Genomic DNA, 12640 nt, shown 5'->3' with positions numbered 1-12640 from the left:
CATTTAATTTAAAATCAATCAAGAAATTTTAATTCACCAAAATATCTCTATGAAGGTTCAGCTGAATTCCTGTCAGGTGTGTTTGTGCTGTAGTCGCCGTGCGGTGTGTTTGTGATGCAGGCCAGAAGTAAGACTGTCGGATTGTGGGACAAAGGTCTCTGTGTCTGTACTCTCCTGTATGATCTTATTATCTGTCAGCCAATTTAACAGAGAGGCCTTTGGGGAGTGACAATGAGGATGTTGGGGAGGAGGAGGGGACGCCCTCACACACACACACATACACACAGAGATACACACGGGCACACACACATGCGCATACCCACACACACACACACACACACACCTCTTCTCTAATTCACACTGACCTCTGCGGCCTCTCCACAATGCCTGTTTTCGTATTTGATAGAAAAATCGATAGCTTTGCTGGCAGAGAACAACCTCCATGAAGAATTAAAACAAGGAAAGTGTTGGTAGCGGTCAATCATTTTTTCTGTCCACCAGCGGCAACACTTACTGATGCAGCGATGAATAAATGTCGCTTGCCTTTCGGAAACTTGCTGTCTTTATAAAGACGAGAGAAGAAACTCTGATGTAATATAAATAATGTTTACTTCATTCCGGAGACTCACTGGGAAATCTGAAGTATTATAGGTTACATTTTTCAAAATGACCTTTGGCAGCAGAATAAAAACATTGTGGTTATAGAATATGTATAAAAATCACATATTTTTTTTCAACATGCCTTCATAATAAAACCTTAAATCTTGTATTCAAAGCTACGAATTATCTTGCTGAATTTATATATATATATAATTATTAATACTTGTATTTAACTGTGCTATACAGTGCTTTATTTTAAATTCCAATTCTTAAAGCAAATGCAATAATATTTCTCTCTTGTTTTGCAGATGATACTCACCACCATCATGAATACTCTCACACAAACATTAATACTGGACGTTGCAGATTAAAATTGCTCTTATTTCTAACTGACTCCTCAAGTCAGAAAGAACGTAGATTTCATTTCTGAAATGGGAAATCACACACTACTAATCTTGGCCACATATTTTATTCTAAGTTGGGTTTTGGTGTATAATAGTTAAGTCAACTAGATCTGGAGGTTCATATCCACGCCTTAAACCTGTAGTGTGAAACCTTCTCTCCCCCTACTGGCAGTGAGAATAATTACACAAATACAGACAATGTCTGTTGATGACATATACCTTCACCATACTCCACGATGCTGTAGCTTACTCTGTTGCTACAGTTGCTCTCTCACTGAGCTTTGGCAAACCAATCATTAAAACACGTCACTACCAGTGTACCAGTACAGGAACATTGCCACAGATCGGCTTCAAAAACTTCCAGTACACTGCGAGTGTACTACGATAACATGACATATACTATGAAATAATGCGAAAGACACAGCAAGTAATGTAAGTTTGGTCAGCAAACTGTAGCTACAGTTGTTGCTGTGAAGTTAACATGCAGACGATTTCTCAGAGTGAGCGCACCCTTCTCCAGACAGCGACGCTCCTGTTACTGTAGCTAACAAATTAGAAAGTAAGCTGGAACAACGTGTGTGTTATGTGGCCCGGTCGTTTTATTTTCTTATTTATTTATTATTATTATTTATTTACTTATTTATTTTCTGAGTAGAAACACAGCAAATCTTTCTTTTCTTTAGTATCTTTCTTTTCTGTAGTACACATGTACAGAACACGCAGTTAAGCAGACCACGAGGAGATATTTGCTGAATTTTGTATTGAAATAGAATCACATACCTCCACCTTTAAACCTTTGTAACCTAATTTAAAGTTCCCAACTTTAACTTTTTTCTAGTTAGAACTGCTATACTGTAACTCTCTTTTATGTGTTTTGGAAATTTGCTTTATGAATTACAGCTCAACAGATAATGAATTTCTGATTCCAGTACTGATATATACACAGACATATCTGCAATTAGCTAATATCAGCTGATATATCAGTCTGGTAGTTTTTTAAAAATTTTCCCAACTCAGTAATACCAAGTTTTGATCATTAATTCAAAGAAAAGGGGAAAAAATCATGTTTGCCATGTGTGGACTTTATAAAACGTCGGCTAGCAGTAACTGTGGAAACAGTTATTTTTCCAAATGTGGCCGTTGATCCAAGGTCAAGCAGCGTAGACAGGCCTCTCTCATGCCAGTCTTGAGGCCATTCTGAACAGATGTTGGCACAGCCAGCTGGACATGGCGACCTTGAGTAAATCTCAAAGGGGTCTTCTTTGGCAGCGTGGGCACCCAACTCTCCCCCTGGCAATGGAGACCCAGTGCAGCAGGGTATAAGCAAGCGATATATATGTGTGTGTGTGTGTGTGTGTGTACGCAAGCGTCTCCAAACCAGCATTGTGTGTCATTCAAGCTTCAGTGAAAAGGTACCAGTGAATCAATCACATGCCCTGTGTAACACCGCACTAAATGAAATTCAATGGACTGATTGAGTGAGTGATGGATGATTCACATACATACAGCCAGAATTAAGTGATGGAGAAACACTCAGAAGGAGAGCGGAGGAGGTGAGGGTTGGTTAGACCTCTGAGGACTGCATGCGGGGTGTGGTGTGTGCGCGTGTGTGTGTGCGCACGTGTTGCTCTGCATGAATATGTGTGCGTGTGCATGGGAAAAAAAAATGTAGATGCAGAGTGTATAGACTCTGAAGACTGAGCGCCCTGAGGAGTGGCTGTGTTCGTACCCCACATCTGCCTTCCCAGGATGCAGCAGACTGTGTGTGTATGTATTTACTTGTGTGTGTGCGTGTGTGTTCAAGAGTGTGTGTGGATACCATCTGGGCAGAACATCAGGGGCACGCCTGGACTGCACGGTGAGCCAGTCCACTTTTAATCTGCCCAGCGCCCTCTCCCCACCAAGGAAGGTCAACGCCTCGGCAAGGACAGCACTGTCACCCCCGTAACACCAACAGTGGGGGTCGGCACTGGCTATCCATAATAGATGGCAGCTGGCTTTAGTGTACGTCTTCACTTTGCCTGGGGCAGCGGTGTTAGCCCATCTTTCATTCCCACTACTCCGCCGAGCTAATGTGCTGTGTTAATGCTTGTGTGAATCAGGAGGAGTGCTCAGTCGTGTGTCTCCCCTGTAGCTACCGAGCGCTCATGTCATTGCCAAAATAGGACAGAAGGTGCTTCAACAAAGGAAACATTCATCTGGAGGTATCACAGCACGACAACAAAACCAACCTTCATACATTAAGAGTTCACAACACTAGTTAGTAAGAGAAATGGGATGTGATGAACTTTTATGGGACAACACGTCTTTGGTAAATGCACCCATGCAGGTTCAGTTTACAGAACTTCAAATCATCAGGTCTCCATGTTAATTTGGCGTTGTAACCATGCTTATTTCTTCTGTATAGTATAGTTTAAAAGTACAGTTCTGGATCGCAACATTTCACACAAAATCAACCCCACTTTCACAGGCTTTTATGTCAAGTGGTTGTTCTCTCTGAGTCACCCATCAAGCATTTCCAAGAGTGTTTTTTTTTTCTCAGTTTGCCAGAGAGACCAAAACCATTTTAAATGCAAATGACCTAAATAAGATTAGCGAGGTAGGCAGTCCGCTCCCTGTTAATTATCACACGCAGTAGTCAATTAACAACGCTAACGATGGGACACTTAGTGAGCGTTAACCCAATTTACCACGGCTAAGAGTCGGGTGGACACAGTTGCAAGGGGTAACTTAAGGTGGGATCTGGAAGAGGACGGGTGGGGGCTTAATAATCTTTACTGAGCTCCTCCCCTGTTACAGACGCACAGAGGTTAGAGACATGGACTACAGCTCAGAAGGAGAGTTTAGCACTTTACTATGAAATTGACGAGAAATAGGAGGTTGGTGGTCCTTTACGCTCTCATCTGGCCTGTTCTCTGTGGATTTGGGCATCATGTGGGCAGAAGGTGCAGTGGGTACCTTTTTGGGGGTAATTTGAATAACCCAGGAGGTGTTAGTCGAGATGCTGCTCCGCAGTTAACAGCATTAGCCATGGCAGGGACGAAGGCGTGCTCTGATTTAACAGTTGTCACTAGACCTTGGCTGTGAGAGGCATGGGTGACTGACAGGTCGAAACGAGGCCCTAATTTGTGTGTCTGGGTGTGTGCACATGTGATACATGTTCGCCGCCGTGTCTGCGCACAGTATGGGAAGAGTTATTGTGAATTTAGTCACTGTTGCTTCTGTCATTCTCTGTTAGGATAACCTTGTAAGCAAGGTGTGTTTTGTTTTAGGAGACATTAGGTGACATAAGTTACACTTTGTAGCAAGTACATGACACCAATTCACGCATGCAGTAATACACAGCTTTGTATACAAATAAAATCACTGCTGCAAAACACAAGTGACCTAAATTCTGAGTATTCACATACTGCAGCAGCTCTTATGGCTTCGACTCCTCACCCACACCCTGTGAAATATGCACACTTATGGCTCACGATTAAATTAAAAGTCTATTTATTTAGCTGTACATCTTTTGAATCATCACCTTGTTTCAAAAAGAAGAAAGATAATGTTGAATCATGGTACAGTTTTGTTTTGAGGTCAGACACAAATTAAGTTTAGTACCAGTTAATAAAGTCTGTGTAAAGTAAGAATAAATGTGTGGGAGCAGTCAAGCAGCCGTTTTGAAGCGACTGAAACATGTTAGATGAGTTCAGGAAATGACATGACTAACTTTGAAACACTGATGAATTAATCTCTATCTCTCTGTTAGGGGTGCAGGGGTATGCTCAGGGTGGCCTCAGCGTGTCATCGAGCCACCCTTTAAGGACCGCCCACAAAATCCAGGACATCTCCACATTTCAGTAATACATTATTCAAAACGTTTCACATGTTTTCCAACATATTTAATGTATTTTGAAAGAAATCTCAGAATTTCCTGAAAAAAGACGATTTAATGACTTCATAAGAGAAATATCTGGTTTTAAGACCATTTCAGACATGACTTCATAAGAGAAATATCTGGTTTTAAGACCATTTCAGACTGATGTGTTTTTGCATTTTCATCCTAAATTAGCCACATTGTCACTTCTATACAAGATATTCTATAAAATAAACTGTGATGACGATACTACAGTATATTTGTAATCTATAATGATAAAATATCACCTGTGTTACCGCAGGGAAATGATATATTGCCTCGTTCTCGTTTGCCCGGCCAGTTTGATATTGATTTTGATCTTTTTTGCTATCTACCCCCCCCCCTTCAGTTACTGCATCCTCTAAGCTAAGTGTATTGTCTGTAGAGAAGAGATTTTGGCCTGCAACAGCATACTTTGGCTTACATATTAAAAATTACTTGACATTGCTTGCGAGATAGTCCAAATTAAACCCTTTAAGTACTTCTTCGTCCTCCTCTTTGTCAAATTTTCTCCCTCTCTGGTGCCCAATTCTACACTTAGGTGATGAATTTTGCTGGATTTTGGATGACAAACATCAACTTCACTTGAACACTGAAGCCTCTTTTAAGTGTTGACTACCTTTTAAATAGAAACCATCGTTCAAAATCTGCTGAAACTACTCCTTAATTTCTTTGTGAGTTTGTGTTCCACTTTCTGGAAGTCATAATTTGTACCAGTAGGTCAGAGCAGTCTGTCGGTATGAATGTTAAAATACTCACTCACTGTCCAGGCGGTGACATTCAGCCACGTCTATCAGACAGTCTCTCTCCAAAATGAAACATCTGCCCTGCTAACATAAATCATCATCACACTCTGGCCCTGCCCACCCATTTTCATCTGTGTAACCAGAGCTCCGAGCGTCAGCAGGAAGTGTATTGGTGAGAGCGGCCTATTGATCATTGATCTGGCGCCATTGATCCAAACCTCCCTCCCACCCTAACTCTCTCTCTCTCTCTCTCCCTCTCGGAGTCTAATCTGTTGAGATCACGGGGACACTCCTGTTCATCTTTTGACTTCAATCTCCCTATGGAATATACACATAAGCTCAGATAATGAGAATAAATGGCTGGCCCGACTGCCGCTGGTATTTCTTTGTGTTTGATTTATCACCTTTGATCAATATTTTTGACTTTAGTTGCAGGAATCACCTTGTAATGCTGCAGGAATTGCCCTTTTCCTGTCTCACAATGTAATTTTAAGTCGGTAAAGATTTAGAGACAACTAATATTTAAATTCTAAGCATTCATTAATGTTTGCAACAATCTTGAATTTCAAGTTTTTCTCGTAGATGATGAACTGTTTTTTGTAATCTGTCAGCTTCTTAAATTTCTTCACGCAAGTCAAATCAAATTAAATTAAATGTTAAGGTGTTGTCGATGATAATCGACACAAGAAATGAAAGTATTACTTCATTAATAGTGTATTAATATCTATTTTGCCTGATAATGCCTCGTGAATTTGGCCGAAAAAAGGCTCAAGATTTATATTAGAGTTCAGTCATGATCTCTTTATCAGTGGCACAAATGGCCGACAGTAAAAGCCACAACTGTGTGATGAGCAGATCAATATACACGTAATTTACAAACTACAGGGCAGGTAATCAATGAGTATAAAAGTGTATGAAATATACATTACAGGAATTCTGCTATAGCGCTGACCACAGACTTTGATAAATAGTCAAACCATTTATTTTTGTCAGTATTGATTATTCAATCCGCAGAGTTCACCAGAATCGTCCGTCTTCTCTTCTCCCTTTCGCTCGATCTTCTTCTGAAAGCTGATTTATGATCCATCGGGTCAGACGAGCAGCTGGTAGTTAAAACACCTCGGAGATGAATAAAAGTGATTTGAAGTAAAGAGCCTTTAATGTGATTTTAAGAAGTGGCTGGCCTTTATTGAAATGCGGTTACATCTGGGTTATATTTTTAATTTTAGCACTCAAAGAGATTGCCTTTGTGTGTTATTTGTGTAGATTAGTGTAACATTGTACTCCAGCATGCCATATGGGCCCTTATCTGTCATCCATTTTTAGATGACTGTGTTGCTACTCAAAGTAAAAAGCACGTCAAACACCATACGGTGATGACTAAAACGGTTTTAGTCTTCAAGTCATTCCTCCTTAAGACCTTTCCATGGTTTTACTCATAGTCTTTCTTAGTTTAGTCCTCTCACAGTTTAGGATCTCCACACAGCCCCCCGAACGTGGCTACTGCTTGTCATTAGAATAACAAATGCACTGTGGCTCCTGATTTAGTGTGCCGCTCTGGCCCCTGATGTATATTAATACCACAACACTGCACCTCTTACCTAGGGTTCATCATTCATCTGGGTAAAAGAGGTGGAATTGAAAAGCAGTCCTTGTTTTTGCTGGAACCTGGATCACAGTCATTTATTGTGTCACGAGACAGGGCGGCCCCTCTGCACGTCCTTCACCTCCACGTGCAATGCCAGCTTCTATTAGATACTAGTGTGTTTGTGTGTCGTTTGTGAAACACACAGGTGTTAACATGGGATATGGATTTGTGAAAAAGGCAGAATAAAGAGTCAAATGTAGTTTATCATCTCGAATATTCCGTTGTTGCTCTAATTTTGTACACTAGTGATTTTTTTTTTTTTTTTTGTCAAATTGTGTCCTACATTCCGATTTTTGAGTAGTAAAGTAAAAGAGTGAAGGATTTGCATTTCATTTCATTTCATGCATATTTTTAATCATGTCTCTTTCTGGCTCTGCCCAGCGCTCCCATTTAAGTCTGGTGAGGTTCTCATTGAGTGAGTGGTGCAGCTCTGGGCTCAGTTAAGTGATGACTGCTGGTGACAGATTGTCCTCCACCACATTGCTAGCACTTCTCCCAGACAGACCGTCCGTCCCTCTTTCATCTCTTCCTGAGTGGACGTGAGGGCTCACCCAGCAATACAAGACAAATAACACTTCTGCCAGGCCATCAGTCTTTCCAGCAACGAGGCAGCTTACCTTTCAGTTGACTGTAGTCCATGTAGTAACAGACTCAGCATCACCTCAGTTTCCTCTGTCGTTCCCTGACCGTCCCCACCGGACCGCCGTGAGTCTGGCAAGAATGTGCGAGGCCATCTGTGTAAGCAACATCTCTACATGTTGAGTCAAAGCTATGCATGTTGCCTGTTTCTGGTTTACATGCACTCAAGTACCAAGATTATTGTTTCATGCAGTGACGTTGAGTTTTCTGCCAGTTGCTCTGGTGCAGTGTTCATTTTCAGCGACCTATTTATTATGACAAATTTAGATAAAAACTAAATAAAAAGCTGAGAACGATGGACGGAGAATGAAAACATATTGAAAGGCAGATGTATGGAAAGATTAACTGATATAGCCACAGTATTTATATCCCAATAGTAGCTGTTAATATTAGTATGATTTTTGGCTCTAGTACTTGCGCATTCTAGTTAGACTACCTTGTACGGTAGCATTATTGTGAAACAGGACAGTGCCAGGACAGATGAACAAATGACTGCTGATAACTTTCCAGAGTTGTAAAGTCCTGTGTAAAAGGAGTATTCTTGAACTCCCCTGTTTTATCTTCCCTGGTAACAGTAGCAACATGGAACAAGAGGATTAAGAGAAACCTGATTAACAGATAAAGTTTTGACAGAGTAAACAGATTTCTTAGCCATACACTTAACGGGGTTTCCGAAAAGGGTTTTTACAATGTCCTTGACAAAGACACAGCACAGGGAAAGTATCTCTGTGACGGCAGCGTGGAGGGATGAAAGGAAAGACCATTACTTATGCAGTAGCTGTATCCAGAACAATTACTAAACAAGTCTGACTAAAGCCAAAACCAAAATAAGGAAGTCGAAATAATCTATGGCTGAAAAATTCCGAATTCATACCATTGTTATCTAATAAACCAGAGTCACCCTTGAAATATTGTTTCCAAAATATTATCGCAGTGCATGTAAACACTTCATGCTGATTTATCCCAGATTTTTTTTTTGTGCATGTAATCATAGTGCTGGTCCTTATGAATAAAAAATGGGTGATGACTGATTAAATCATTAAAAATTATCCTTGAACAGGACAAAAAAGGATGATTTTAGGAGGTGGTTACCTAACCTGCAACAAGAAGTGAATGGGTGTGTGTGTGTAAAGGTGTATGACTGCTCTACCTGCCTATTACTCAGGAGGAGGTTGGTGTGAATATGCTCGTATGAAAGAGGAGCTTCGGCTGGGGCTAGACTCATGATTGGTTAACTTCAACAGGCGCTCTCGGGGAATCCTGAGGCCACACTCCCCCTGCCACCGCCCTGGGCAATTATGCTCTTTTGAAATGCAAATTGACAGGTATGTACACGTGTTTGTGTGTGTGTGTGTGTGTGTGTGTGTGTGTGTGTGTGTGTGTGTGTGTGTGCGTGCGTGTGTCACTGTGTGGGTGCACCGGGTATACATGCAGGTTTGTAGCGCGTCTCCATGCACGTCTGCGGGTGTGCGGGTGTGCGTGTCTCCCGTAACTTATCTTAAAAGCACCTAAATCCACTGGCACCCCAGTGCAGCGGCAGTCAAATACAATAACATCTGAAAGCGCTGCTACCTTGTGCTCGCACAGTCCATAGAAGAGACCCTCCAAAACACAGAGCCGACAAAGAACATACCTTCAATTAGCCAAACGATTAACATTTTAGAGGAAGTCTGTGTTTGGGTCCCTTGGGCTCGCCGCACTCCCTCCCAGTTTCCTTTTCATATTCAAATCCACGACATAAAAGTTAGCCATATCTAATCCTAAAAATGGGTCTTTTACTACTTTGTAAGGAGATAATGCCTGAAGTTTTTGCAGGCGGTATAATTGCCAGGTTATGGAAGATGGTGTACTATTATGTTTAACAATCATCATGGGCCATAGGTGCTCCTATGAGTCAGAGCAGACAAAACTCTAAGAACCAGCACAAAGACATATGATATTGTCTTTTCTAATTTAGTAGATGATTAGTCAATCATACTAACCTACATTCATTTAAAGAAGCGCCTCTCCGGGGGTAGCCACAGCGCTTGAGTGAATTTGTGGTCATTATCTTGTTGTGCTGTGGTTTTGGTCTTCTCCATAAGAGATGCCACTATTGATTTGTTTCATCTTTCCGTCTAGCTGCTGTCACTTAACCATGTCATCTCGTTGCTGGGTAGGCAGAGGGGTTGCCCGTCTGCCCGCCTCCGTGGCCCGAGCGTGACAGGGCACATAAATGGTATTGTGCGCCTGCTGTAAACTTTGTGTGAACTTACACCACACCCCTCTGCCATTAGGACTAGATGAAATTCTTCTCAGACACTTAACCCGGGGTCAGGTGAAGTGAATTCCTCCCGAATATGCCACTCACAGGATGCACAGAGGTGTCTCTGTAACCCTCTTTTTCTGTGACTTCAGAATCAGCTTTTTCAGGCTAAAAAATTCATGGCAGTGTGCTGTCAATTGTTATTAATGCAAGACCTCACATTCAGTAGATTCATGCATTAGCATTCACCCACTTGAAACCATCTCCTAACCTACGACAGATGAAGGAATTATGGATAATTAGATCGATGTAGATCATTATTTATTAACATTTTCTCGTACGATGTGAAATGCGAAAGGAGATTAACTCAAAACAACTAACTCACCCGGTTGAATTGAGACATTGACTCAGCTGAAGGAAACACCCTCTGAAATGCTGAAATTATGTATTGATTTTCCTCCTGTCTTTCGCCCCGATGCCTCTGGGTAATTGCCTCTTTGCTGCAGCTGAACTGAACCGTCGGGGTGTCTCAGTGTCTCTGGCCTGTATGTTATACTCTTACATCAGGAAGACAACACCACTGAGTTCTGTTGCATCACACGTCTGCATTATCATCAGCTGCGAGCGACACTGCAGGGCCGCACTGCACGCTAATAAATCATTTTGAAGTTTTTATTGACCTAATTTTCTTGTTTTTAAAAAAGTGAAATAATAAAGACATAGTCACATGTAAATATTATTCAGTAATATCCATCATTTTGCTGGATATTTACTTCTTGAATTGTTTCCAGGTCCATTTATGACACATTTGGTGCCTGCAAGACGCGACACCCAATAAGAAACACATGTGTTGCCAAACACAGAGATGATGTGGAATTGTTTTCATGCTTCTGATTTGCATTGCTGTGATACAAATGGACTGGGCAAAGCATGTGGTAAAATGATCTCAACTCAGGGTACACCTACATTAGCATTATTTAGCTACCTCAGTGGTGGAAGGAGTCTTCAGATCTTTCTCTTAAGTTGATGCAGCATTAGCACAATCCTGTTTGAGAATGATCAGCTAACTGTACTTAAAGTAAATATAAGTAAACTTATTCTACAGTATAATGTCACCATGTGAGTGATGTATGACTTGGATAGATTGCCAGCACTGATTCATCACTATAGTAGCATTTTATTGTTGTAGCTGTTCAAGGTGGAAGTGGATTTAAGTACTTTATACACAGTTAGGTAACTACGTAACCAGATAGTTTATTAGATTGAACTGTAGAGTTTAGTCCAGTGGTTCCAAACCTAATGGCAGGGTCTCAAGATAAATCTGAGGGGTTGTGAGATGGTTAATGGGAGAGGAAAGACAATTTTAATCATTTATTATGTATTATGTTAGATTATTTACTACACATAACACAAGAAGGCGGGCGGCAGTAGCTCAGTATATAGAGACTAGAACCGGAGGGTGGTCAGTTAAAGTCCAGCATGGACCAAAACATGGAAGGTGGACTGGTAGCTGGAGAGGTGCCAGTTCCCCTCCTGGGCACTGCCGAGGTGCCCTTGAGCAAGGCACCAAACCCCCCCAAACTGCTTGCTGGGTGCTTCTCAGGGGGGCTGCCCATCACTCCACCATCTCTCTCCACATGTCATGTCTATGAGCCCTTGTATGTAAAATAAGTATTAAGTATTAAGTTGAGGGATTAAGTATCTCGTGTTCACGTGTTCAGCTGTTTTCAAATTATTATGTTCTCGAACTTTACAACCTGAACTTTTCTCAAAGCGTTTGCTTGTGGAAATCATCCACATCATTTCTAGATGACAGAAGCTACCCAGGGGAAGATTTGGTTTCCACCTCCATTTCCAATTCTAATAAACATCTCATAGAGTCACGAGACAGCAAAGGTTTTTCCAAATTAATCCAGAGATAAAAATCCAGATTTATATTTGTATCACACTATATTTACAGCACAGTAATTAAACACTATTGCTTGACCCTTTTAACCGTGTCTCCTAGAAATTACAAAATTTTTGTCCCTGTCACCTTGTGTTGACAGACATAGTTTCTGGCTGAATTATGTTCGGAGGATCTGGCTTTGAGTTCTTTGGTGATTTTGGTTAAATGTGTCTCATGTTACGCTGTCCCTGACGTTAAATAACTGCTGCCGGTGCCTAAATTGCAAGATATTATTTTCTAAGACTGGATATTTTGGTGGAAACCAAATGAAATTCGTCGTCAGTTCAGTGTTGATGGATGTAGATAGATTGAGTTAACTAACAACATCGCCTCTTTATGTTGATTGAACATAATGCAGTCATCATTAGATTTTCTCCAATTCACTGTTGGATGTAATTCAACAATTTTTAGGTTTCAGCAAACAGGATCCAACGTGTGGAAGTGAGGTGTTGTAATTGTGCCGTGTCAAAGCCAAACTAACCCTCTGCTCCTGTTTGACAGGTGTCAGG

The 12640-nt window shown here is 41.2% G+C and overlaps 1 protein-coding gene across 6 annotated transcripts in view; it reads left to right on the top strand.

The window, feature by feature from the left end:
* Window positions 1–12640, top strand: part of esrrgb (estrogen-related receptor gamma b) — an 89801-nt gene that overhangs the window by 30599 nt on the left and 46562 nt on the right. The window contains exon 1 of one of the 6 annotated variants that reach the window (XM_027284479.1): window positions 9205–9263. The exons of the other annotated variants lie outside the window; for them this stretch is intronic. Within the exon in view, the coding sequence (XP_027140280.1) occupies window positions 9250–9263 (14 nt within the window). The 5' untranslated portion in view covers window positions 9205–9249. Of the gene's footprint in view, window positions 1–9204; window positions 9264–12640 lie in introns of those variants that run through there. 6 annotated transcript variants of the gene reach the window in all.

The sequence above is a fragment of the Larimichthys crocea genome, chromosome XI, assembly GCF_000972845.2.
Source record: "Larimichthys crocea isolate SSNF chromosome XI, L_crocea_2.0, whole genome shotgun sequence".
Lineage (NCBI taxonomy): Eukaryota > Metazoa > Chordata > Actinopteri > Sciaenidae > Larimichthys > Larimichthys crocea.
The sequence above is the reverse complement of the archived record's forward strand: the minus strand, read 5'-3'. Positions and strand labels throughout refer to the sequence as shown.